The sequence below is a fragment of the Moschus berezovskii genome, chromosome 3 (genome assembly GCF_049115385.1).
Source record: "Moschus berezovskii isolate FMDL1 chromosome 3, NW_MosBer_1.0, whole genome shotgun sequence".
Lineage (NCBI taxonomy): Eukaryota > Metazoa > Chordata > Mammalia > Artiodactyla > Moschidae > Moschus > Moschus berezovskii.
Genome location: NC_142462.1, coordinates 106,446,746 through 106,471,908, shown reverse-complemented (window position 1 = coordinate 106,471,908; position 25,163 = coordinate 106,446,746). Strand labels below are relative to the sequence as shown.

The following is a 25,163-nucleotide window of genomic DNA, read 5'->3' as shown; positions in this document are numbered from 1 at the left end:
TTATTTATCTGTAACTCCATTTTGCTTTCAAGATTTTGAATCATTTTCACCATCAAAATTCGAAATTCTTTATCAGGTAGATTCCCTATATCTTCCTCTTTTGTTTGTGTTGATGGGCATTTATCTTGTTCCTTTACTTGCTGGGTATTTCTCTGCCTCTTCATCTTGCTTATAATGCTTTGCTTGGGGTGGCCTTTCCCTCTTCTGGCCGTTTGTGGAGTTCTCTTTATTATGTAGTTTCCTCGTTGTGTGTGGGGTTGGACAGGTGACTTGTCAAGGTTCCCTGGTTACGGAAGCTTGTGTCGGTGTTCTGGTGGGTGGAGCTGGATTTGTTCTCTCTGGAGTGCAATGAAGTGTCCAGTAATGAGTTATGAGATGTCAATGGGTTTGGAGTGACTTTGGGCAGCCTGTATATTGAAGCTCAGGGCTAGTTTCCTGTGTTACTGGAGAATTTGCGTGGTATGTCTTGCTCTGGAACTTGTTGACCCTTGGGTGGTGCTTGGTTTTAGTGTGGGTATGGAGACGTTTGATGAGCTCCTATCGATTAATGTTCCCTGGAGTCAGGAGTTCTCTGGTGTTCTCAGGATTCGGGCTTAAGCCTCTTGCCTCTGGTTTTTGGTCTTATTCTTGGAGTAGCCTCTAGACGTCTCTATCTGTCATTTCCAAGGTGGTTCCCTCTGTTTTAGCTTCTGTCTGCTGGTCTCTTCAGTGTCTAATTTCCTCCCTGATACTAGGGGGTGGGTGGACACTTTTTAAGGCTCAGTTGTTCAGTCCTGTTCTGGGAAGGGAGGAACGCTGCAGACGAATATCTCTGGCGTCTGTGGGGAGTGATCGCAGTGTCTCGGCCACACTGGGTTTGCCCCTGCTCACAGCACGTATGCTGTCCCAGTCTACACTGCACAGACTCTAGGTTGCTCTGCCGGGAACTGTCCGAGGTCGGCGCCGGGTTGTATGCACTTCCCAGGTCTGAGAGGCTCAAGTTCAGGTTCTCAGGTACTCCACAAAGGCGCAGATTTGGTTGGGCCTGCGTTTTGTGCCTTCCCTGGTCCGAGCAGTTCAGGGGACCAGGTGTTTGGCGAGTGCTGTCTCTGCGACTTATCGCCTCCCCAGTCCCCGCCACTCAGTTTTCTGGGTGTACAACCGGTGCACTTTCTCGGGTGGATATCGACCGGCCCGAGCCCAAGAAGTCCTGATTAGCAACAAGCCTGCCTGCAGTTTGTATCGGATGCCTTTCTGGGGCCGCGGTTGCCCGCTCCGGCTCTGGCTGCGCTCCCTGCCTGTCTCGGAGGGGGATGGGGGATGGGCCGACCGCAGCCGGCTCGCTCTGCTCAGTCCTTTATTCTGTGAGCGGGGCTGGCTGAGTCATAGGTTAGAGCTTTCCGCCTTTTCGTGGGGAAGCTATCCCACAGTCTGCTTTGCTCTCCCCAGTTCTCTCAAATTGTTCTCGCGGCATTCAAGCCCAGTCCTCTCTCTAAGCAGTTCAGCCGGCTCCTCCCTGCCCAGCCCCTGCTTGCTAATGGCGTATGCAGGCGTCTGCGCTGCTTCTCCGCTGGGAGTTACCATTTGGCGGGTAGTCTGTGGGTTTTAAAAAAATCTTTAAAAAAAAGAGGGTTATGTGGTCCTTTGAGCTTCCAAGGCTCGCCACAGATTCGCCAGTGAGAGTGTTTCCTGGTGTTTGGAAACTTCTCTCTTTTTAAAGCCTCCCTTCCTGGGACGGAGCTCCATCCTTACTTCTTTTGTTTCGCTTTTTATCTTTTATGTTTTTTCCTACCTCCTTTCGAAGACAATGGGCTGCTTTTCTGGGTGCCTGACGTCCTCTGCCAGCATTCAGTAGTTGTTTTGTGGACTTTACTCCGCGTTCAAATGTTCTTTTGATGAATTTGTGGAGGAGAGAGTGGTCTCACCGTCCTATTCCTCCGCCATCTTGTTCCTCCTCCACCCATTTGCAGTTCTTTCAGTTAAAGAGAGTCAGACACATTCCTCCCTGGGTGTAGCTAGTATTTGGATCTTGCTTTCAAAATGTTGGTGAAAAGAAGAATATCACCTAGTGTAATATAACACGCTCTCTCATTACAGACTTAAAATTTGATCTTTACCCAGTTTTTTAGACTGTGTCACAGTCATTGAGATATGTGACAGTTTTGAAATGTTTTAAATTAAGCTGTTCTTGAGTTACATTAGTAGTAAAAGCATTCTCAGATTTGGTCATCGCAGGGAAGAGGTAAGGGTACTGGCATGTAGTTTTATGCTTGGGTGACTCAAATGGAATTTCACCAAACATCTCACCCCCAGTCACTCCTCAGCTGAGACAGGAGCATAGACAATTCATCCCAGAGGGTAACTCTTTTTGAAAAAATAATAAGTGCCTAAAAATAGGGGCCTAATGTGAAAGTGTGTGCTTGGCCATATTTCTGCACAGGCTGCTGGTACCACACTGCTCAACTGGAAGATGCTCTGATTCTGTGCTACTACAATAGTTAGATTGCATTGATGAAAATGATATAAGAGGTCCTATGAAATAAATATTGCTCCAAATATGGAAGGATTATCTCTGGGAGGTTGTGTCTGGTGTTCTGTTAAACTTGATCTTGGCATGTCTTCGTTTCAAGTGTCCTCTGTCAGGAAAAACCTGCTAGATTTGCCAGGACTGGTGCCCTCCCCTTGGCTGTACGGGGGACAGCCACGTTGGCTGTATCCAGCTCTTCCTCTCCTAAGCCTGAGAACTTGAGCAGGAAGGATGTGTGGTGAACCCTTCCAGAATTTGGAAACAAATGCCTGTTTGTTCCGGCTGGAACTTGCAGCCTCCCCTCTCCCTTGTTCTCCTCACGGGTGGGTTAGCTGCTCAGCCTGTCCCTCTGCTCTCTCTCCATCTGGACTGGTCTGGCCCATAATGCCTTCCCTTTCTTCTCCAGGAGTCCCCTCAGATTCTGGAAGGTTCTTCAGCTTCCCAGTATCTTAGCTTACTACTTTCCCCATCTTATTCCAGCTCCTCCTCACTTCCTGTTCAGTGGTGATGGATGTCCGCTTGTCTAGAACACCGTATGTTCAGTTTCTGTTCCGTTCAGAATCAGAGCTCTGTTTAGCACTTTGTTTACAACTTATCGTTCTTGTTATAAGACTCTGTGTACACTTCTGTCTCCTGTGCCGCCAGGCCCGCCCCCTCCCCGCCCCCAGCTTGGGAGTCAGTGGAAGGCAAGGAGCACGGTGAGCGGCGGGTAATGTATGCGTGGTCAGCGTGGCTCACTGCTTGTTGTGGAGTCACTGAGTGGATAGAGAGATGAAAGCACTAGCCCTCACGTTCTCCGTCCGTAGCCCAGTTTCAGTGAACATTCTGAAGTGGCCGATTGGGGAAATGGAGATAGCTCACAAAGCCGCTGAGGTAAAATAGCTTAATGTAATTTTAATTTGTGTTGGTATGAGTGCCGCGGGCTTCCTAGGCGGCGCAGTTGGTAAAGAATCCGCCTGCCAATTCTGGAGATGTAAGAAACACGGGTTTGATCTCTGGGTTGAGAAGACCCCCTGGAGAAGGAAATGGCAACCCACTCCAGTATTCTTGCCTGGGAAATCCCATGGACAGAGGAGACTGGTGAGCTACAATCCATGGGGTCACAAAGAGTCAGACACGACTGAACACACACACACACACGAGTTCAAAGTATTATACAGATGCATGTATGTAAAGTAAAAGAAATCCAAGGGCAGTGCATTGTGTATGCTCAATATTAACATTTTCTTTTATAAAGTCAGAGTTACCGCGTTTTAATCAAAGTAATCATGAGGATGGTGATGATCCTGGTGCGGGTGATGCTTTCCCTGGCCTTAAAGCCTTATTGAGGTATTTCAAATAAAAGTCTTCTGGTGTGTGTGAAGATGACTTGGTCTCATTTACACCCTGATGAAGTCTTTGGAGATTCAGATTTAGCGTTTGGTCCTGGACGTGTCTTCATTCCACAGCTTGCAGGTCTTTTGACGGGGCAGAGAAAATTTTCTTGATGAGGTGATAGACAAACATCATAGCTAGTGTTCATTTTGTAAAATAAATATTTTTAAAAGTCTTTTTATTTTATTTTACTTTTTAAGATTTTATAGCAAATGTATATGAAGACAAACTGAAGCAGAGAAAGCAAGCAGATTTTGGAGATGTTAAGCTGCTTCCAGACTGTAATTGTGGAAATTTGATTACAGCTCAGATAGAAACATCATTAATAAAGATGTTTAGCTGTTATTAAGAATGTCAGAAAAGCTTGAAATTGAGTTGTTTTTCAGATCTTGCATTGTTAGAAAGAGGCTATTTACATTTTATTCTGAAAACGATTGTAATTTAAAGTAAAATTAAAAATGAAAAAACTTAATAGAAGATAATGAATACATTTGAGATAAATACTTCCTTTATATTACATTTATGATAGCTTTATGACACATGATAAGCGAAATTAGTGAATTACTAAATATTGGCAAGATGCTTGGCAGTTTTAGTTTTGTGTTGTGAAAGAAAAGCAGAAAGACCCTGGACTTAGCAATCTAGTGGAACATTTTTAGCACAGAATTACAGTTAAAGCTTTTGCATTGTGCTGCAGAAGTTAGAACTCAACATTTCCCTCCAGGGGTGTGTCACGTACCTGCTTTTAATGTAGCTGGTAATCGTTTTATGAGGCCACCAGATCCCACGAAGGATACACCGTTGCTACCCTGGCATCCATTCTCGTACCGCCCTGCAGTTAGAATGGTTTTTGTGTTCCTGAGAGCTTCAGGAATTGTGCCTGCTCACTATTATATGACTTCTTGAGCCTCTGAGTGACGTGAGGAGGGCTATCTCCATGTTTTTTTCCCTTCTCTGAAATTACCTCATTATCCTTGTGGTTTATATTAGAATTGAAAAGATGGGTAAGTAGTTTCCTTGAAATAGAAAGCTCAGACCCACATCAAAGAAGTTTCTAAGACATGAAAGTAGGAAAGGCAACAGCCAAATCAACAGATAGCTCTAAAACAGATAACCAGGTAGAAACATATTATACCAGAGCCTTAAAAAGAGAGTTCTGAATACGGCTTGTTTATCTCAACTTCGTTTTTACCAAATATCTTCATTTCTCTTTGACCAGTTAATTCAGGTTACAGGAAACTCTTTGAAGGAAATGATCAGAAACAGTAGTGATATTTTTTGTCCATCACCATGACGTTTTAAGAACTTAGCCTTAATTGGGCTTCCCCCCGCACCCAAAGTTTCTAGAATGGATTGTTATAAGAAAAATACTTGGATGTATTTTCTAAGCTACCTTTTCAATGAATATTAGTGTTAAACATTAGCAAAAAAATTGATATGTTACTGGCAATAGACTACCTACCAGAGTGCTTCTTTGGCTTTTGTTCTTTATCCAGATATTTGGTCTCTAGTTCTGCCATTGGATGCCATGAGTGAGGTCCTTGTCCTGAAGTGCCACTGTGGGGTGAAGCGCGGGGTGGGGATGGGAAGGGCTTAGCCCCAGCTTCTCGTGCTGGTGAGAAAGAGGGAGGAGACAGGCAACAGGCTGGGAGCGGACTAGAGTACGGAAGAGACAAAACACCCGGGTAGAGAGACAGATGTATAGGTGGTGGGATCCGTCAGAAGTCCCCAGTAACTTCAGATTCACTCAGTTGGATTTTTTTATTTTTGAGTAATATATATTTCCATGTATCAACTTTATTCCGCCATTTCCTTTTTGGTAAGTATGTTTTTGAATGGCTGTTTTCTCTCTCACTTCTTTATTTATAGTTTTGAGTTCTCCAAATATTTCATCTTTCTTTTTTGTTGTTCACTATTTATTTTTGTTAATCTTTTCATACCAAGAAATTAAATTGTTTAAATGTCTCTTGCAGCTAAGATTTAATTTTCCTTCTTGGGTATCTTGAAATTCTGCCTTGTGTTATTTTTACCTATAGTGGCTTTTTCCATCAGCAGGAATGGAAGCAGTCAATAAAAATCAATTGCTGACTCAATGACTCTACGGAGGGTTTACCATAATGCATATTGGAAATGACTTTCAAACCCTTTTCCTGAATGGAAGGTGCCATGCTTGGGTTTTATGGCCTCTAATGTTAGACAGTAATCTCATTTAGCATTTTCCCAAAGTGAAAACAGTGCATTAGGGCAGCATAACAAGCATTGCAGATCAATACAGAGACAGAGCTTTGCCTTTACCGATTAATCCAAGCAAAATATACCAGAGTCTAGTCCAGGAACTGGAAGATAATTACGCTGATTCCCATCCTCCCTTTCCCCCATTCTGTCATCCAATCATCAATACAGGCTGACATGCGTACAGAAAGGATTTCAGAAAATGCCTACATTTGCATGTGCACACACACACGCTCTCACCCAGACCTAACTACCATACAGGAAATCAAGGGCCCTGGAAGTGACTATAATTGATTTCTGGTGATAAAAGTATGTTTTGACACCTTGCAAATCATAAATAACTCATGGACTTTCACTTGTAGGACTAATAGCTAAACCCAGGATAAATGCTTACTTATACCTTAAATAACTCCATTCTAAGGAGCCCATAGTATTTGATGAATGAATCCTATTGTGAGTAGTCTTTTTAGAAGGGAAAAAAAATTCTAACATCTTCCTGTGATGAGCAGTATGTGGCAGCTCATTCTTTTCGGTCTTTTACTGCATGTTAATGGGGAGGGGCAGCATATCTGGTCGGGTGCTTCTAGCCTTCTCTCCCATCTGCCTTCCCTGCTTTAAATCCAAGGTATATGGGAGGGCCGGTGGTCCTCAACACTGGGATAGAATGTAACCCTGCTTCCTCTTCAACTGTTGGAGGCATTAGTCGTCCATGGGCTTGTCTCAGCTCACCTGGTGCTTAATCCTGTTTTAGTATTTGTTCACATGTGTGTCTTGCTGTCATCAGCCAGTCGTGTCTGTGCGTCTGCTCTTTGAAGCACAGCTGACTCCTTTTAGATACCGATGTTCATGGTAGGGGATTAGGGAAATCCGTGTCCAGAGACATTCACAGACATCTGAACTTGAGAATCTTAAAGCTAGGATGGGGTTGGATTTAAATTCTGTTCTTGGGTATTTGGCAAAACAGTAAGGTAATGAATGAGAAAGTACAATGTTATCTCTCTTGTCTTCTTTTTCAGAGGGTAGTAAGAAGTAAATTCCCTTAGGGGCCAGTAACATGGTTTGCATTTCAGTTTTCTATTTTAACTATATATATATATATATATATAAGCTTAGTGTTGGATAAAAGTAATGAGGAGACAAATCTTCACCCAGGGGTTTCCTTATTGATGAGAAATATTTCTCCTGTGTTCTCTAGGGGTATTTTAGAACCCATCAAATTTAAAATAATGCTATTTTCAAGATTACTATGGAAATAACAAATTTAAATTTCAAGAAAAGAACTGGTAAGAAAGGCTAGAACCTTTTGTATTAAACAAAACTGATTAAAAAAAAAAACAGCCTCCCTAGATTAAAGTGATAATAATATATATATTTTTCTGTGTATTTATTCCTTATAATCCAAGTTCCTCTACCATTTTTACAAGAGTATTTCAGTTTTGTTTGTATAATCCATTTGGTATATTTTATTGTTATCATTTTTCAAGTGTATATTGTCAGCTTTTTGGAAGCATTTATGTTAGTACTGCATATTCACTGAAAGCACTCTAAAATCTTGAGGTTTGTAAGTATAATTAGTAAAATTTTAGCTCTGGAAGTGAAAAAAATTTTCTGTCCACTCATTTGTATTCTGAACAAGTTATCGCATGCCTTCTGTAAGAGGGATCCATGTCAGTAGCTGAGATCACAGAGAAAATAAGATGCAGTCCTTACCTGGGATTTGCATGCTGAAATTAAAAGACGCTTGCTCCTTGGAAGGAACGTTATGACCAACCTTGATAGTATATTAAAAAGCAGAGACATTACTTTGCCAACCAAGGTCCGTCTAGTCAAGGCTATGGTTTTTCCCATGGTCATGTATGGATGTGAGAGTTGGACTGTGAAGAAAGCTGATCGCCGAAGAATCGATGCTTTTGAACTGTGGTGTTGGAGGAGACTCTTGAGAGTCCCTTATACTGCAAGGAGATCCAACCAGTCCATTCTAAAGGAGATCAATCCTGGGTGTTCATTGGAGAGACTGATGCTAAAGCTGAAACTGCAATACTTTGGCCACCTCATGCGACGAGTTGACTCACTGGAAAAGAGTCTGATGCTGGGAAAGGTTGGGGATGGGAGGAGAAGGGGACGACCGAGAATGAGATGGCTGGATGGCATCACCGACTCTGTGGACATGAGTTTGAGTGTACTCCGGGAGTTGGTGATAGACAGGGAGGCCTAGTGTGCTGTGATTCATGGGATTGCGGAGAGTCGGACACGACTGAGCGACTGAACTGAACTGAACTGAAATCACAGTTGACTGTAGTACAGTCAGTGTTAAGTCCACAGTGAAAGAAGTTAATCCAGGCGAGAGGGTCACCATAAAAGGAATGACGGACTCTCCTGTGGATGGAGAGAGCTAGTGAGAGCCACGTCAAGGTTACACTTCAGTACTTAGCTCAAGTGTTAGCAGATGGGTAGGTGTTTTCCTGGAGAAGGAAATGGACCCACTCCAGTATTCTTGCCTAGAGAATCCCATGGACAGAGGAGCCTGGCAGGCTACAGTCCATGGGATCGTGAGAGTCGGACTCGACTTGGCAACTAAACCAGGTGTTTTTCAGATACATAGAAAAGGGTGAGGCTTGGGTGCAGAGCATTTCCAAAATCAAGAGCCATGGAGCAAAGACGTGATGGGATGTGGAAGAACCAAACCCTGAAGAACCAAAGATGTGAAGGGATGTGGTCAGGCTGCAGCTTGTACGGGGTGGGGACTGAGGTGAAAAAGTAGGCAGGAAACTGATCCCAAAGGACCTGCCTGTTGACCTTGTATTTCATTTGGAGAACAGATGCTGTCTAGACGTGGCTGTGAGAACGAACCTTTTGGGAGAGTAGGAGTGGAGGGTGAAAGCTAAGAGACAGAGAGACCAGAGATTCATGGCTTGAATCCAGGAAGTAAATGATTAAGAATTAATATAAGAACAGTGAGTATGGAGAAAGGACCGGACAGTGGGATCTCCAGCTCTGTGACCCACTGGAGGTGGGAGCGAAAGAGAACATAGGCTCCCAGGTTGCCAACCAGGCTGGCTGGGCTGCAGAGTAACTGGCCCCATTCATACGGTCACGTTTTGGGTTGGGTGGGAATGCTGTTTTGTGTCCGGAGAGACTCATGGGGGTGTCAGTTAATAGAATGAATTTCATGGTAGTCACTTATCTTGTGGAACATCTTTCTTAAAAGGTCAAAGAAAATTATTCCTCTTAAAGTCTTTTATATTATTATTTTTCCATTTGCAGTGTTTATATATTGACGCTTTACGCATTTTTCAGCCTTGATCTTCATTCCAGTTGAAGCCCATTTCTCTCAGTGGTGCCTGTTTTTGTTTCCAGGCGGTATGAGTATCACCCCGTCTGTGCTGATCTGCAGACCCAGATTCTCCAGTGTTACCGCCAGAACACCCAGCAGACCCTCAGCTGCTCAGCTCTGGCCAGCCAGTACATGCGCTGCGTCAATCAGGCCAAACAGGTGGGTGTACGAACCAAGCTACCAGGGGCACCAGAGGAATAGAAAGACTGCCGTCCAGGGCACTGGGAAGGCCTTGTTAGGTTAATGTGTGTAACAAGCTCTGTGCAGTCACGAGTTGATTAAGCTTTCATCCAGGTGGTGGTAGGAAGAGTCCGTGGTCTCCTTGTGTTCCGCTTGCAGAAAAAAAGATTTTGCTTAAATAATACTTTTTCTGGTTGCCCTGAACTTTTGTCCTGTACACTGTAATTGTGTCCTCAAGGTCATTGCTCCATATTCTGGGCCAGTGGTCAAAGCCAGCAAAGCGGAAGGATACACGTTAAGGGGCCAACAGCTTCAAGTTAATAAACAGTGGAGAAGGAAATGGCAACCCACTCCAGTGTTCTTGCCTGGAGAATCCCAGGGATGGGGGAGCCTGGTGGGCTGCTGTCTGTGGGGTCGCACAGAGTCGGACACGACTGAAGTGACTTAGCAGCAGCAGCAGTCATGCTGAGGGCCTGGTTTAAAAGAACAAAAGGCAGACATAAAACTGAAACAACCCCTCCGCACTCCCCACCCCCCAAATGCAAGCACCTCTCAGTCTTCTGCCAGTTGGTAGAGTCCACTCAGTTGGGCGGGGAAAGAGAGGCCAGAGATGGACTTAGGAAGCAGTTCCCTGCTTTTGTGTACCATAGCCATATTCTTTGTATGATCTTTCATAGCAGAATAATGGGAGGATCACAGGACGTGTGTTCTCCCTAATTTATGTACTTTAGAAAGCCAGTGATAAACCCTGAAGCAAATTAACAATTCTGGTAGGTCACATAATTGCCTATCATTTAACTGATTTAACAGTTGGATATAGGTGGTTCTGAGAGATGAAAATTGTTGGAAACGGTGGTTCTTTCAGCTGACAAACTCCCTAGAGTTGACCTTGTAACCCAACTAAATCTAGTGTTTGAGTTGCACAGCATGCCTTCCTGCAGCCTAATTTGCTGTAGTTATAATAATGCCAGTTAGTATAAATTTCTAACACTCTGGAAATATGGGAGGGTCAGTATTGTCTGGATAGCTCAGCAAAACTAGTGGAAAACACTGGAACCAAAATTTATTAAAAGCCTGTGTTGTTAAAGACCTCGTGGCTTGAGGCTTTTATCTGTTTCACTTCTGTGGCACTTGTCTGACTCCCCATAGTGTGCCAGAAATTCCTTTCTTTCAAGGTTTTTGGTAGAAGTAATGTTGCTAATGTTAAGTTCATTTTATTTATCAAAAATAGCTTCTGATATGCTTGTAACAATCTCCAACTGTCTATATCAACACTGACTAAAGCACATGGAACCTGTAAGTTGGATTCATGGATTTTTCTAGCTTGGTGTAGGTGCTGTATCAAGGTGAGGGTGGTAGTCAGTGCACAGAATGGCAGGGACAAAGTGTATATTTCAGCACCGGCGTCTTGTAACACAGGTGCCCGTGTCCACAATGTGATCTATAGCATCATTGAAGCAGCGCCTGCAATGGCGTCCAGAGTATTGACTCCGTCCTGATTGTCTGGGTTGTGTTGAACTGTCTACACACCACCTGGTGAGATCAGTAGCCTACATTCATAGAGTAAAACAAAATTACCTTGTGACAAAATCAAATGTACCACATGGTACAGCAGAGAGTTGGAACGGGGCAAATCTGGGTTTGTATCCAAGCCCTGTTTTTTACTGGCTCTGTCGCCCTAAGCCTTGTGAAGTGAGGTCATATCATTTACAGTGTTGTTTTCTGTAGAATATTCAGCAAGTCTAAATTTTTTCCCTTCTTGCCTCAACTGTGCCAAAACCAACTTGGACAAACTGGCCAAAAGCAGCAAATCACTACTGGTGATTCCCGAGGGGGCCTCCGGTCCTGGCCTCCCGTCTCACCTGCAGCGCAGTGCGATGCTGTTTCCAGTTAGCGTGTTTCCACTGCCTGTTGTTCTCGCAGCTGTTACATTCGAGTATTAGAACTGGAGAATATAACACTACTCAGTATTAAAATTATACGTCCACAAAACCTTTTAAACCTAGGATGAGCGTCATTGAAATGGGAAGTAACCAGGAAACAGTAACACCCTGTATGTCTATAGATTTAGATTTCAAGGTCATTTCACATCCATCCTCTTATTTGTTTTTTTATGGCAACTTGAGATGTAAATCGAGATGGTTTTATTTTCACCATTTTACAGTTGAGAGAATTGAGACCCAGGGAAGTCATGATGGTAAATTTAACAGCTAGACCAAGATAGAGCTTGCCATAAAACAACAAATTTAAAAATAAACAGTTTGGCTTTTGAGTTGGGTGTGTGAAGAGACAGCCAGCGTCCACAAACACAGAAATAAGGTGGTGAGGGAAGGACAGTGACGATGGAAGTGAAAGGGGAAAACCTGAAGATTGAACGAAGTCGTCTTTGAGACGGGAAGTAACAAATGGAGGGGTGGGTTATGAAGACTAAAATCAGAGGTGCAGTTTAGCGCGGCCCCATTCTAAGACCATGAATGGCCAGGGGGGCTACGTCAGTATTTCCTGAGCAGTCACTTTCCCACCGACACCATGTTTTCCTGTGTGTGTGAAGTTAGCCTAACTTTGTGACCCCAGTTCTGCCCCTGTTGTTAGAGACTTTGGGCAGGATACATGGTCCTGATCCTTCTTTTGTTGCTACAGTTCCTGACCAGTCAACACCCCTTCTTATGTTTCCTTGTTAAATCCAAAGAACAAGTTGAACATGCTAAGATACTAAACATAACAGCAACCCATTAGGGCATGTTGTCCATTTCCTGCGTGGTACAAGAGTTTTCCCCTTGGAATACTTCCAATAGCCAGATCCACTCCACTTTTAAATGACTCATAAGATTGGGCTTTCACTGGTTCCCTTGGGGCATTGTTCTCTAGACTAATAGATTTCACTGATAAGAAAATTTCCGGATATCCCTTAGCCTTACTTTTCGTTTCTTATTCATCCACTTAATTCGCGTCAGTCTTTCTTCAGCTAGTCTTAAACAATTCCTCACGGTCAACACGAGACATTTTAGACCGTTACTTCCAATGTATTAAGTTATGTTTTCTTCATAATGGTAAAGAGATATTAAATTGCTGTAATTATTACTACTAAGACTTAAAAGCTACTGGCTAGCTTTATGAGATACAGCTTTTAAAAATATAGGAGGACATTGATTGATAGACTTCTTTGTCTTTTATTTCTCATATCTGCTTAGCCTCAGAGCTTTCTTTTTTTTTTAAGCCTTATAGCGTTCTATAAACTCTTCAAGATTGAATTACCTGTTCTTACCGGCAAAGCCTGATTCACATTCCATCTTGCTTTTCATGTACCTTACAGGAGAATGGGAGAGAGGGAGCAGCGGGAAGCCCGTAGTCCTGGCCCACTAGTGCGCAAAATGTGCCCCCAGGTTCTTCTTACAAGCGGGTGTGTGGACAGGCCTGCTCCCCAGTCTGCACTGCCCTGCTCCCTGGGACCCCCTTCACTGCCCGTCAGTTTATTTGCAGAATGTAGCTCGGGTAGCAATTTCAAGCTTTCCATCTCTTTCCCCAGTCCTGCTGCTATTGACAGAAAGGTACAGAAGCTGGCTAGATCCTTGAACAGCCTGTGCTAACCGGAGCGGGAAGTTTATGGGGACTGCTGGAACACTCCAATCTAGTCACAGTGACCTGGGCTTCAGTTTCTCCTTCGGTAAATTAAGGATTTGAACTCAGTGATCCACAAAGGCCTCGTAGCTGTTATGAGAGCAAGCGGCAGACTGCACAAGCACCCAGGTTCCTGAGCACCTTCACAGTAAGAGACACGGGCTCTTTGGCACAAGCAGCGTCTCTGCTTTGGTGACCTCCAGCATTTGTGCCTCTACTTCTTAGATTTTGCTGTCATCCTTGAGCTTCCCCTCTGGAAGGAGAGCCACGTTTCTGATTGGTCTGCGTGTTGACTGGTCCTTCGTTAAAGCGGGTACTCCTGGTAGCCCCAAGGAAGCCAGGGTGGCCGAATGAACTGGGAGGGGGCGAAAAGAGTCTCACAGTTTCTCCAAAGTCAGTGGAGTGAACAGTGGTGCTCTCAGTGCTGCCTGGCAGAATGGAGCCCCCCGGCTAGTAAGCTGCAGAAAGCAGGAGAAAGCAGGCCACATGCTTTCAGCTGGCCCCAGGCTTCTCTGCCCTGGGCTGGCTTCCACTTTATGTACCACGGACCGTGGTGGTAAGGGATTATGGAAATAGAGCAGGAAGCCGGCTCAGGAGAGCCAAGGAAAGACCAGACTAGAAATAAAGGCCTGACCCAGGAGAGAGGCCTGACCCATGGGCCAGAGGTGAGCAAGGAGGCTGGAGTCAGATGGTGGAGGCTAGACAGAACTCCTTAACTGGAGAGCCAAGGTTTAAATCAACTAGTGGGTAGTGGGGCGGTGACCAGGCAAGCAGCATAGCTACAGGATGGACTGAAATGAGGACATTTTATTGGTGTGTCAGCCCTGCCCTCACTTAGGCCTGTGTGCTTCCGCTGACCTCTTTGAGGAGATCAGAAAGTTATTTGACCCGATAAATGAAGCCAGTGAAGTGACTCCATTCCAAGACTAGTGTCCCTGATTCTTTGTTTTGAAAATGTAAGCAACACCCCCAGTCTGTGGTTGTCCTCCAGCAGAAGACCTCAAGATCAGTGCCTGTAGAGGAATTTGCCATGGCACGATGTGTCAGTGTTCTTGAGAACAATGGATTTATCTCCCCTTGTACCTGGATTTACACTAGATCAGGGATCGAGGACATCTGTCCCTGTTATTTGAGTATGAAGAGCACCTGAAACCATATTGGTAGCTGTCACTTTGGAAATCAGAATTCTTGAAAGAAAAACCTAGTGTTCAGAGCAAGCTCTGTTTTATCGTTGTTTTAAGATGAGCTATAAATTACATGCAAATGGTTTCATAGACTCAAGCTGTTAGAGCTTGAAGGACATAGAAATCACATAACCTAATCACATCTCTTCACTTGGAAAAATTAGCACCCCAAGAGTTTCAGGGATCTGTAGATGGGGCAGAGTTCAGACCAGAATGACTTGATGCCAAACTCAGTACACTGTTCCCTATAATGTCAGATCACAGACATGAATGATCAGAATCACCATGGGAATGTCTTTAAAATGCACGTGCCTGGTCCATCCCCAAGAATCTGAGGTGGGATCTGAACATCTGAACTCCCAGTAGATTCCTCATGCGTCCATGAAGTCTGAGAACCACAGCTCTAGAGCCCCATTGGCCTGAACCATGTGAGAGGTCTTTATCCTCAGAGATCTTGCCAAGTCTGACTCCCCACTCTCAGGAGAGACGGAGCTGCCGGTCACAGCCTCCTGGGTCTGAGCCACCTGCAGCAGTCTCATCAGACTGACCAGTTCCGTTCTCAGCCTCAGCAATAAATCAGATATAGACAGAGGTCAGGAGCCTCTGAAAGAAGTTCCTTTCTCCCATCTTCGTACCCCACTGCAGCTGTGCGTGTGTGCCATGTCACTTCAGTTGTATCCGACTCTTTGCGACCCTGTGGACTGTGGCCTGCCAGGCTCCTCTGTCCATGGGGGTTCTCCAGGCAAGAATACTGGAGTGGGTTGCCATGCCCTCCTCCAGGGGATCATCCCGATCCAGGGATGGAATCCAAGTCTCGTTATGTCACCTGCATTGTCAGGCGGGTTCTTTACCACCTGGGAAGCCATTGAGGCTACAAGTGCTGCCAAATGGGGAGCCACACCCGGTTTTCCTGGGCGAGAGGGAGAGAGCAACCAGGCATGGTAACAGTCCCCTGGCCAGCTCACCCTTGTGACTAGACCCTTCCTTGGCTCTGCTGCTCCCAGGCACCCGATCCCCTCCCCTGACCCACATCAGAGACCCTCTCCTTAGGCTGTTGCTTCCAGTGCACACACATGCCCACCTTCAGGGAGCACCAAGATAAACCAGAAAGGTTCGCCTTCTGAGAACGCTTAAAAGGGAGTCTGCGCTTATTGTGTCTGAAGGCTTGTTTATCATTACCACCTAATGACGTTTCTTGGGGCTTCCCTCATAGCTCACTTGGTAAAGAATCAGCCTGCAATGCAGAAGACCCCGCTTCGATTCCTGGGTTGGGAAGATCCTCTGGAGAAGGAAAAGGCTACCCACTCCAGTATTCTTGGGCTTCCCTTGTGGCTCAGCTGATAAAGAATCCGCCTGCAATGCGGGAGACCTGGGTTCGATCCCTGGGTTGGGAATATCCCCTGGAGAAGGGAAAGGCTACACACTCTAGTACTATGGCCTGGAGAATTTCATGGACTGTATACAAAGAGTCACAAAAAGTTGGATACAACTGAGTGACTTTCATTCACTCACAGTGAGGTTTCTTAATCACCTAGTGGGCCACTTATCCTCAGGAGGACGCATGGGCGCTGAGGAGCGCATTCCCATCCTTCCATGGGACCCCCCCCCTTCAGATTTGGGATCATGTCAAAGCAATTGAAATTCCAAAGTTTAGATTTCTTACTCCAGCCTCTTCTGTCATAGGAGTCCTTTTCTAAAGCACCTTCTGAGAGTAATAGTTGCTTTATGACATTTTCTTTAAAAAAAAAAAAAAAAAATCAGGTTTTAATAGAAGAAATATTACTGTGGTAATAGACTCTTATTTTTCTTAATAGGCACTTCTTTTCTAGTGTTTATGCTTCAAGAGTTAGAAGTGCAGTATGTTAGTGTTTTGTCTGTTATTACAGCAAGTTGTATAAACAGTTAATTACTTGTAACTTAATTTGAATATCACACAGAGAGCATTTGTCATAAGAAAAGATGAAACTAGACCCAGGCATAAAAAAATTAACCTGCGTTTCCTCCAAGAAGGAAGAATAAGGAACAGCACTTGCTGCGGGGGAAGAGACAGCTACTGAAAACAAATAAGTTAGCTGATCGGATTTTCAGGTGGCCAGGAGTAGTGCCTGGCACACAGACAAGGCGCGCTTTGTGCGTCTCATAAACTGAGTGTATTGATCACCTTCTCTTACTTCTCACAGTCTCCTCCTCCTGTCTCTCTCACTCGCTGTTCCTTCTCGGAGCTCCATTCTCTGCCACTTCCCACTTTTCCTGTCCCTCTTTAGTGAAAATTCAGGTTTGTCAGGACACGCTTCTGTTTCCAGCTAAACCTTTTCCCTGGTAAGCCTGCCTTCTTCCATAACCCAGCTTTACTAGGTCTTTTGAAATTCTGGTGAGATTCTGGGTAAGGTCACAGAGACAAGCACTCTGAGTGGCAGTTTTTTTTTTTTTTTTGGCTGCACTGGGTCTCTTGCTGGGCATGAAACGGGCTTCTCATTGCAGTGGCTTCTTTTGTTGCGGAGCACTGGCTCCAGGGCGCTCGGGCTCGGTTGTACACAGCCCACTTGCCCAGTGGCATGTGGGATCTTCCCAGATCAGGGATCGAACCTGTGTCCCCCTGCATTGGCAGGTGGATTCCTAACCACTGGGCCACCAGGAAAGTCTGGTATCTTTTTTTTTTCTATAAAGACCAGGAACACTACTTTTATTGCCATGAGAGTTGTGAGTAACCCAGGGTTACTGTAATTCCTCTTACATTTATGGAGAGGACCAGTAGCTGACACACTGCCAATGATGGTCCGCCCCTCCCAGAAAGCATTTGATGAGATCACTATGTAACTAAAATATTTGAGGAAGACCTTTAAGATCATCTTAATCAATGGAAATGACATGCAGCCTCTTGTCCCCAGGGGCCCTGCTCCTGTCTGGCAGGGTGCACTGCCAGCTTCTTCCTCAGTGGCCGGGATCAGAGAGACTTAGGAAAAGAGCTGTGCGGGTGCCTGAACCAGTCTCTCCTTTGGGTAATTTACCCAGCTGTTGATAAAGGCGTTTCCGCAGACCCCACTACGTGAATGATGAGCAAATGCCAGGAATTTCTTTCTCCACATTAAGATTAAGTGTTAGCAGTTCCTTAAATGAAGGAAGCAATTTTTTATAACTTGCAAATCTTCTCCCTCATTCTTTGGGGAATTTCCTATGTTAATTTATGCAGCGTTAAATTTATGCAGAGTTGAAATTCAGCCCAACAGCAGCGACTTACAGAACCTATACGTGGAAGCTGACTGATACAGACCCTGTCAGGCCTCAGGAGCCTTCCAGCCAGAGGTCCTTGCGCCTGGATTTAGACAGGTTTTTATTGCACGCTTGTGATATGGTAAAAACAAAATATTTTTACCAGTTTGTTCATTGAAAAAAAATTTCAGCTTGACATTGTGTCTGTGAATGTCTCTGACAGAAATGAGGTGGTCTTGTACCACCTCCACCACCCACTGTGGCAGCTGAGTGCAGTTTGACAACATGTGTATAGACCAGCCCTGGAAGACACAACCTCGCCACTGTGTCTTCAGGGAGTCGCCTGCGAATCAGGTGAACTGCCGTGCTCTCTCTGAGGATACAGTTTTTAATATACAGAGCAGGGTATTTTGTGACTGTGCTTAACTTCTTTTGTGTTTTATATTTGTTCAAAAATGTTCTTTTAGTGTCTTCCTGGTAGACTAGCCCATGATCCTCATACCATCCAAGGCCCAGCTTGTCTCTCTTAAGGAGTCCTGACATTCTTAGCATTACATGACCAGGCTGAAAAATTACCCTTCTGTATTCGGTCAGGGTTACAGGGAGGAGAACAGTAAAAAGGTTCCCTAGACTCTTGCCAATACTTTTAGCAGTTGCTTTCAATTATATTATGGTCACTGTGGATCATTTTGTAACAGTGGAAAAGAGGTACGTGGTCACACGACCATTGCTATCACTGTGAGACCTGAATTGTATAATGAGGCACAGCCACGTGTTTTGAGCAGGCAGGTAACAGATTATAACCTGAAATGTGATCATTTTCTTTAGTATCTAAGTGCCCTTACATAACTTCAGTGTAGATCTCTTTACACTGACTTCCGTTTCGTATTAATAAATAATGTTGTGGCAAGGTTATCTGTATATCTGGAGTTTATAGAGCTTCCCGCCTCTATAGTTGGAGAGACTCTCACAGATCAAGTCACAAGGGTGTGAGGATAAATGGTAAACGTGGCATTGCCTGGTCTGAATCTTACATGGTAAGTGCTCGATTTTTAAGCTTTCAAACAAATACAGAGCTCATACTTGAGCGATGGGTCTGAGAGAAGCCTCACATCCTGGTGCTGATTCTGCAAGACGGTTCTCTGCCGAGTGGAGTCTCCCACTTGATCTGCTTTGTCCTTCAGTTTTCTCTAGCCGCGTCTAGCTTTTCTGATTCACCTCCTCTTTGACTGCATCATTGTCTTTTCTGACCGTTTCTGTCTGCGTCCTCTGCACACTGCTTACTGTGCGTTTAGATCTTTTGTGCCCTGTGGACACAGGCTTCTTGGAAACCTGTCGTCATGGACGCTTTAGGATGACCTTTAGGGTACGCTCTTCCCCCTGCGCTCCTGTGACCCGGGATGCTTATTTGGCCTCCTCTTCCTTTTCATCCCCTTTATTTCCGTCTCCTTTCTTCATCTCTGTCCTTAAATCTTTCTCTGTAAAGACCTTTGAGCTCTTTCCCCAGCCCACAACTTCCCTCTGGACCTTTCCTCCTGGGATGGCTCATCATCGTCCCAGACCCAAAATTAGAATCATCTTCCGTGTTCCCAAAGTGACTCCTCTCCTCTCCCCGTATCTTTTGGGCACACCACCTTTCTCCCCGTCACTGAGGCGCCTTTGTGCCTAAGGTTTCACCACTGCTTTTCCCCCTTTTCCGTTGTCTTTTTATCACTATCTCTTGTTCCCGCCCTAGCTTCATTTCTAATCTGCCTCCTCTTGGTTTTCTGCCTCCACACACTTCTCCGTTGAAGCCATTGCGCTTAGGATATCAAGTTAACCTTTCTAAATGACATTTTCCTGTCAAGAAAAAGAAAAACTGGATTCCCAGGTTTTTTCGGTGGCCAACGAGGACGAATCCCAGCCTGACATTCACGGGGGACCCTTCTCTTCCTCTCTCCCTTGGTACATCCTGAGTGTCTGTCCTTTCCTCTAGCTGGGCCTGTCTCTTCTTCATTCTTCATCCCACGCATAGTGGGTTTGTTCCTTCCTCTGAGTCTTTACCAGTTCTTCCCTGCCTCATCCCTCCCCACCTCCAGTCCTTCTGTCTATATATTCTGTCCATAGTGGAAGGTCATCTGAGGCTCCTTCCTTGATCACTCCAGCTGCAGAGAGATATCCTCTTCTGAAATAGGCAGCACCACTCTGCTTTTGAACTAATACCTTCTCTGGAAGAGTACGTAAAAATACTGGGAAATAGAAAGGGAAAAATGACTTTATTCTATGTATTCTTTTGTTCCTGAATCTTATACTGTGTACATGTATCCTTTATTCAGTAAAAGAAAATTTTAACATATTTAGCAAATTATGTTTAAAAATAGCAAGTTACTACTGTTTATTATGCCTCTTTCCTTGTATCACCGAACTCAGTATAATGAGTACCTAGTAGGAGCTCAGTTAAGAAGTTGGATACATGAATAAGTGGCTGGAAGTGTGAGCGATGGAAGGAAGAAGGCATGAACAAATCAGAGGCAATCTTGGGCCTGACCCAGCCTCCTCCTCTTGATTAATTTCAGAACTAAAGGGGAAAGGATCACTTTTGTTTTCTTAAAGTGTCCTAAAAAAGAGAGACAGTTTATCTTCAGCCCCAGCTAGTTAGAGTTTTTATCTGATCATTAAGAACTTTTATGTGTTTGTTTAGGATTTTGTATGTAGAAAATCTTAAAAACCCAACCAAGAAAACTGTTAGAATTGATCAACAAATTCAATAAAGTTGCAGAATACAAAATTAACATATAAAAATCAGTAGTGTTTCTATACACTAACAGTGAATTTTCTAAAAAAGAAGTTGATCCCATCTATCCCTTGTGGCTCAGCTGGTAAATAATTTGCCTGCAATACAAGAGACCTGGGTTCGATCCCTGGGTTGGGAAGATCCCCTGGAGAAGGGAAAGGCTACCCACTCCAGTATTCTGGCCTGGAGAATTCCATGGACTGTATGGTCCTTGGGGACGCAGAGAGTCAGACACGACTGAGCAACTTTCACTTCATTTCATAGTAACATTAAAAAACAATAAAATGCTCAGGAATATTTTTAACCAAGGAGATCAGAGATCTCTCCTCTGAAAGCTATAAGACATTGATGAAAGGGTTCAAAGAAGATACAAATAAATGGAAAGGTATTCATCGATTGGAAGAATTAATGCTTCTAAAATGGTGATACTAACAAATGTCATCTATAGATTTTTTACAGTCCATATCAAGATTCCAATGGTATTATTTTTTAATATAAAAATAGGAAAAAAAGAAAAAAAAAACACTTAAAAATTTTTTTGGAACCACAATAGACCATGAATAGCCAAAGGAATCCTGAGAAAGAAGAGCAAAGCAGGAGGTGTCATATGTCCTGATCTCATACTATACTCTGGAGCTATAATAATTAAAACAGTATGGTGCTATCTATGGTATAGACACATAGACCAGTGAAACAGAATTGAGAGCTCAGAATTAAACCCACCACATAATCAAATAATGTTTGACAAGGAAGCCAAGAATATTCAGTGGAGAAAGTCTGTTCAGTGAATGGTACTGGGAAAATTGGATATTCATATGTCAAGGAATAAAACTAGACCCCTGTCATATACCACTCACAAAAACTAACTCAAAATTGATTAAAGATGGAAGTAAAAGAAAACATGAACGTCTTAAAAGAAAACATAGGATAAAAGGCTCCATAAGTGTTGGTAATTAGTGTTTGGAAATCACACCTAAAGTACAAGCAGCAAAATATACAAGTGGGACTGCATCAAACTAAAAACCTTGTGTACAACAAAAGAAACCAACAAAGTTGAAAAACAACCTAGAGACTGGGAAAAAAATATTTGCAAACCATGTTTCTGATTAGGGGTTAATATCCAAAATGATATAAAGAAGTCATGCAACTCAGTAGCAAAGAAAAAGATCCAATTAAAAAATGGACAAAGGATCTTAATAGACATTTTTTCAAAGATATATGAATGGCCAGCAGATATGTGGAAAGATACTATCACTAGCCATCAGGGAAATGCAGATTAAAATTACGATGAGATATTACCTCATACCTGTTAGAATGGCCATCATCAAAGAAACAGGAGATAACAAATAACTGCATAAATGTGGAGAAAAGGGCACCCTTGTGCACTGTTGGTGGGATTATTAAATTAGCATAGTAACTATGGAAAACAATATATAGGATCCCAAGAAAATGAAAAATAGAACTGTTATATCATCCAGCAATTCCACTTCTGGGAGTATATCCAAAGGAAAAAACCACTAACTTGAAAAATACATCTGCACTCCCATGTTCATAGTGGGATTATTTACAGTGGGCAAAACATGGAAACAACCTGTTTCTATCAATAGATGAATGGATAAAGAAGTTGTGGAATATTATTCAGCTATCAGAAAAAACCCAAGGAAATCCTACTATTTGCTGCAGCATGGGTGGACGTTGAAGGCATCATGCTAAGTGTAATAAATTTGACAGAGAAAGACAAGTCTGTATGATCTCACTTAAGTGTCAAATCTATAAGCAAAAAAACAAAACATCAAGCTTATAGAAAAAGACAAGATTTCTGGTTACAAGAGGTGGCATGTGTTGAGGGGATGTGGCGTGGTGGAGGAATTGGAGGAAGGTGGTCAGAGGCACAAACTTCCAGTTATAAGATAAATAAGTGCTAGAAATGAGGAAAGTTGTTAAGAAAGTGGATCTTAAGAGTTCTTGGTACAAGGATATTTTGTATCTTTTATTTTTATTGTATCTATATTAGATGTGGACATACAGTTGAGTTCAGTCGCTCAGTTGTGTCCAGCTCTTTGCGACCCCATAAATCACAGCACACCAGGCCTCCCTGCTGCTGCTGCTAAGTCGCTTCAGTCGTGTCCGACTCTGTGCGACCCCATAGACGGCAGCCCACCAGGCTCCGCCATCCCTGGGACTCTCCAGGCAAGAACACTGGAGTGGGTTGCCATTTCCTTCTCCAATGTGTGAAAGTGAAAAGTGAAAGTGAAGTCGCTCAGTCTTGTCCGACTAGTAGCGACCCCCTGGACTGTAGCCCACCAGGCTCCTCTGTCCATGGGATTTTCTAGGCAAGAGTACTGGAGTGGCTTGTCATTGCCTTCTCCGCCAGGCCAACCTGTCCATCACCAATTGCTGGAGTTCACTCAAACTCATGTCCATCAAGTCGGTGATGCCATCCAACCATCTCATTCTCTGTTGTCCCCGTCTCCTCCCGCCCCCAACCTTTCCCAGCATCAGAGTCTTTTCCAGTGAGTCAACTCGTCGCGTGAGGTGGCCAAAGTATTGGAGTTTCAGCTTTAGCATCAGTCCTTCCAATGAACACCCAGGACTGATCTCCTTTAGAATGGACTGGTTGGATCTCCTTGCAGTCCAAGGGACTCTCAAGAGTCTTCTCCAGCAGCACAGTTCAAAAGCTTCAGTTCTTCGGTGCTTAGCTTTCTTCACAGTCCAACTCTCACATCCATACGTGACCACTCGAAAAACTAAACCAATTGTGACAATCATCTCAGAATATATGTAAATCAAACCATAATGCTGTATACCTTAAACCTATACAGTGATGCGTGTCAATTACTTCTCAATAAAGCTGGGGAAAAAAGAATTCTTCCTGTGTACTGTTCCTCACCCCCACCCACACAGATAATTAAATAGAATGTAGGGGCCATTTCTCAAATATGGGAATACTTTCTTGGATGTGTTTAGCCCCACCCAGCATTGTGAGTTTGTGAATGGCTGCACCCTGCCTCGAGTGAGCAGAAGTTTCAGGGACAGGATCTTGACTTTAACTGAGAGATGCCCTCTCTGCCCCACTTCACCCGCACCACCCCCCCACCCTTGCCCGGTTGGCAATAGCTTTCTCCCAGTCCACACCACCGGAAAGCTCCCATACATCCCCAAATGTCCAGGGTAGTGAGACAGCACCCACGTTCCCCCCGTAGCCTTACTCTCACAGGCCAGGCCGGGGTCACCCTTAGGGTTCAGTTGGATATGGTGGGGGGAGGGCTTATTTGGAGATTATCGTGATTCAGTAGTGGTGTTTATTAGAGGTAGTCATATTTTGAGACTCGGAAGCATACACCTTGCTATACATGTTTGGTGATCTTTGAAAAGCAACACAAACAGTACTAAGTACTTGCTGCCTGTTTCTGGCCCCCTTCTTCTGATGGTAAATCTTACGTTTTCTCTTTCTTTTGCAGAGCATGCTTGAGAAGGGAGGATAAAATCAACTTTTCGAAGAAGGAAAATTCCTTCAACGTTAATTCCAGAGGTGGAACATTTTTTTTTTCCCCCTAGTAAGAAAGCAACCCATTTAAAGAGAAGATCGTTAGAGAGAAACATCGGAGAGCAAATTCAGCAGAAGCATATCTCGGTTTGATCAGCAGCAGTTTGAAAAGCCAAGGCCTAGATCAGGGATCATCCATCAGGGCCATGCCGCGGTGTTAATAAACCCCATTTATGATGATTACAAAGAAAGGCAGCCCTCTCCACGTTGTGTACTTTCTATTCAACTTCCTCTTCTGACCAGGCTCCATCGTTTGGTGAACCTGGACTCCCAGAGAGCCAGGGCTTGGAATCAAGGGCTGAGGTCACTGGAGTGGGGACAAGAGAAGGCCAGATTTCCTCCATCTCTGGCCAGCAGTGTTGGTGGAATTGGCTATGCTGTGGCATGTCAGGATTCTTCCTTTTCCTTTTTTGCCTTGACTATCTAAAAGCTACTTTATTTTAACTTATTATGGTGATCATGTAAGAAGACAGAGAAAATGTACCTCTTTTACTGGAATAATGTTTCTGATTACAAGTGAAATAAGGCATTTTTTTATAAACATAAAGGCAACCTGGCTTCTGCAACCTCTCATGAATACCAACATCTTTACTTCACTCACTACCAGTAATAAATATATTTTCTGACAAAGACTGTCATAGTCTGGGGCCTTGTGTGTGTGTGTGTGTTTTTCTTATTTTGCTGGGTTAAATGGTTATGGGAATTGAGTTGATTTATAATGTTATTAATTTTCATTTGTGTGGTACCTTTCCTCTAAAAAGCTCCAACACTTTTTGCAGAGCCTCAGACAGACAAAAGAGGGTTATAATTTGCCTTCCAGGGAGGTAGGATTCAGTAAGATCTTTACATATTGCATGAACCTTCCTTTCTTTCAGATGACCAAAGTCATCCTGCCTGGAGCAACCACTAGTTCCTGGATTAGGCACTTCTGACACTGCAATACTAGAAAAATGTTAAAAGGAAAAAGAAAAACAAATTAGCCCTGAGAGCTTCTTCTCTTTCTGATTTTATCTAAACTTCCTGATTTTAACTCACTTTTCTACCAGCGAATTGGTGTTTCAGCGCTGGAAGTTGGAAATGAGCATTCACGCCGAACGGAAAGATCTTTCTGGAAAATAAATGAAGAAGGGAAAACCAGTGCTCTGTGATGTTGTCTAGATATCTTTTGACATTAGAATTTAAGCATCCAGGCTCCAGAGTAAGGT

At 43.8% G+C, this 25,163-nt stretch overlaps 1 protein-coding gene across 1 annotated transcript in view; it reads left to right on the top strand.

Annotated features, from left to right (window-relative positions):
* CHCHD3 (coiled-coil-helix-coiled-coil-helix domain containing 3) overlaps positions 1 to 24,588 on the top strand; it is a 293,424-nt gene extending 268,836 nt beyond the window's left edge. Inside the window, exons 7-8 of the mRNA XM_055421290.2 lie at positions 9,470 to 9,605; positions 23,873 to 24,588. Of these exons, the coding sequence (XP_055277265.1) occupies positions 9,470 to 9,605; positions 23,873 to 23,896 (160 nt within the window). The 3' untranslated portion in view covers positions 23,897 to 24,588. The remainder of the gene's footprint in view (positions 1 to 9,469; positions 9,606 to 23,872) is intronic.
* The last annotated feature ends 575 nt before the right edge of the window (positions 24,589 to 25,163 follow it).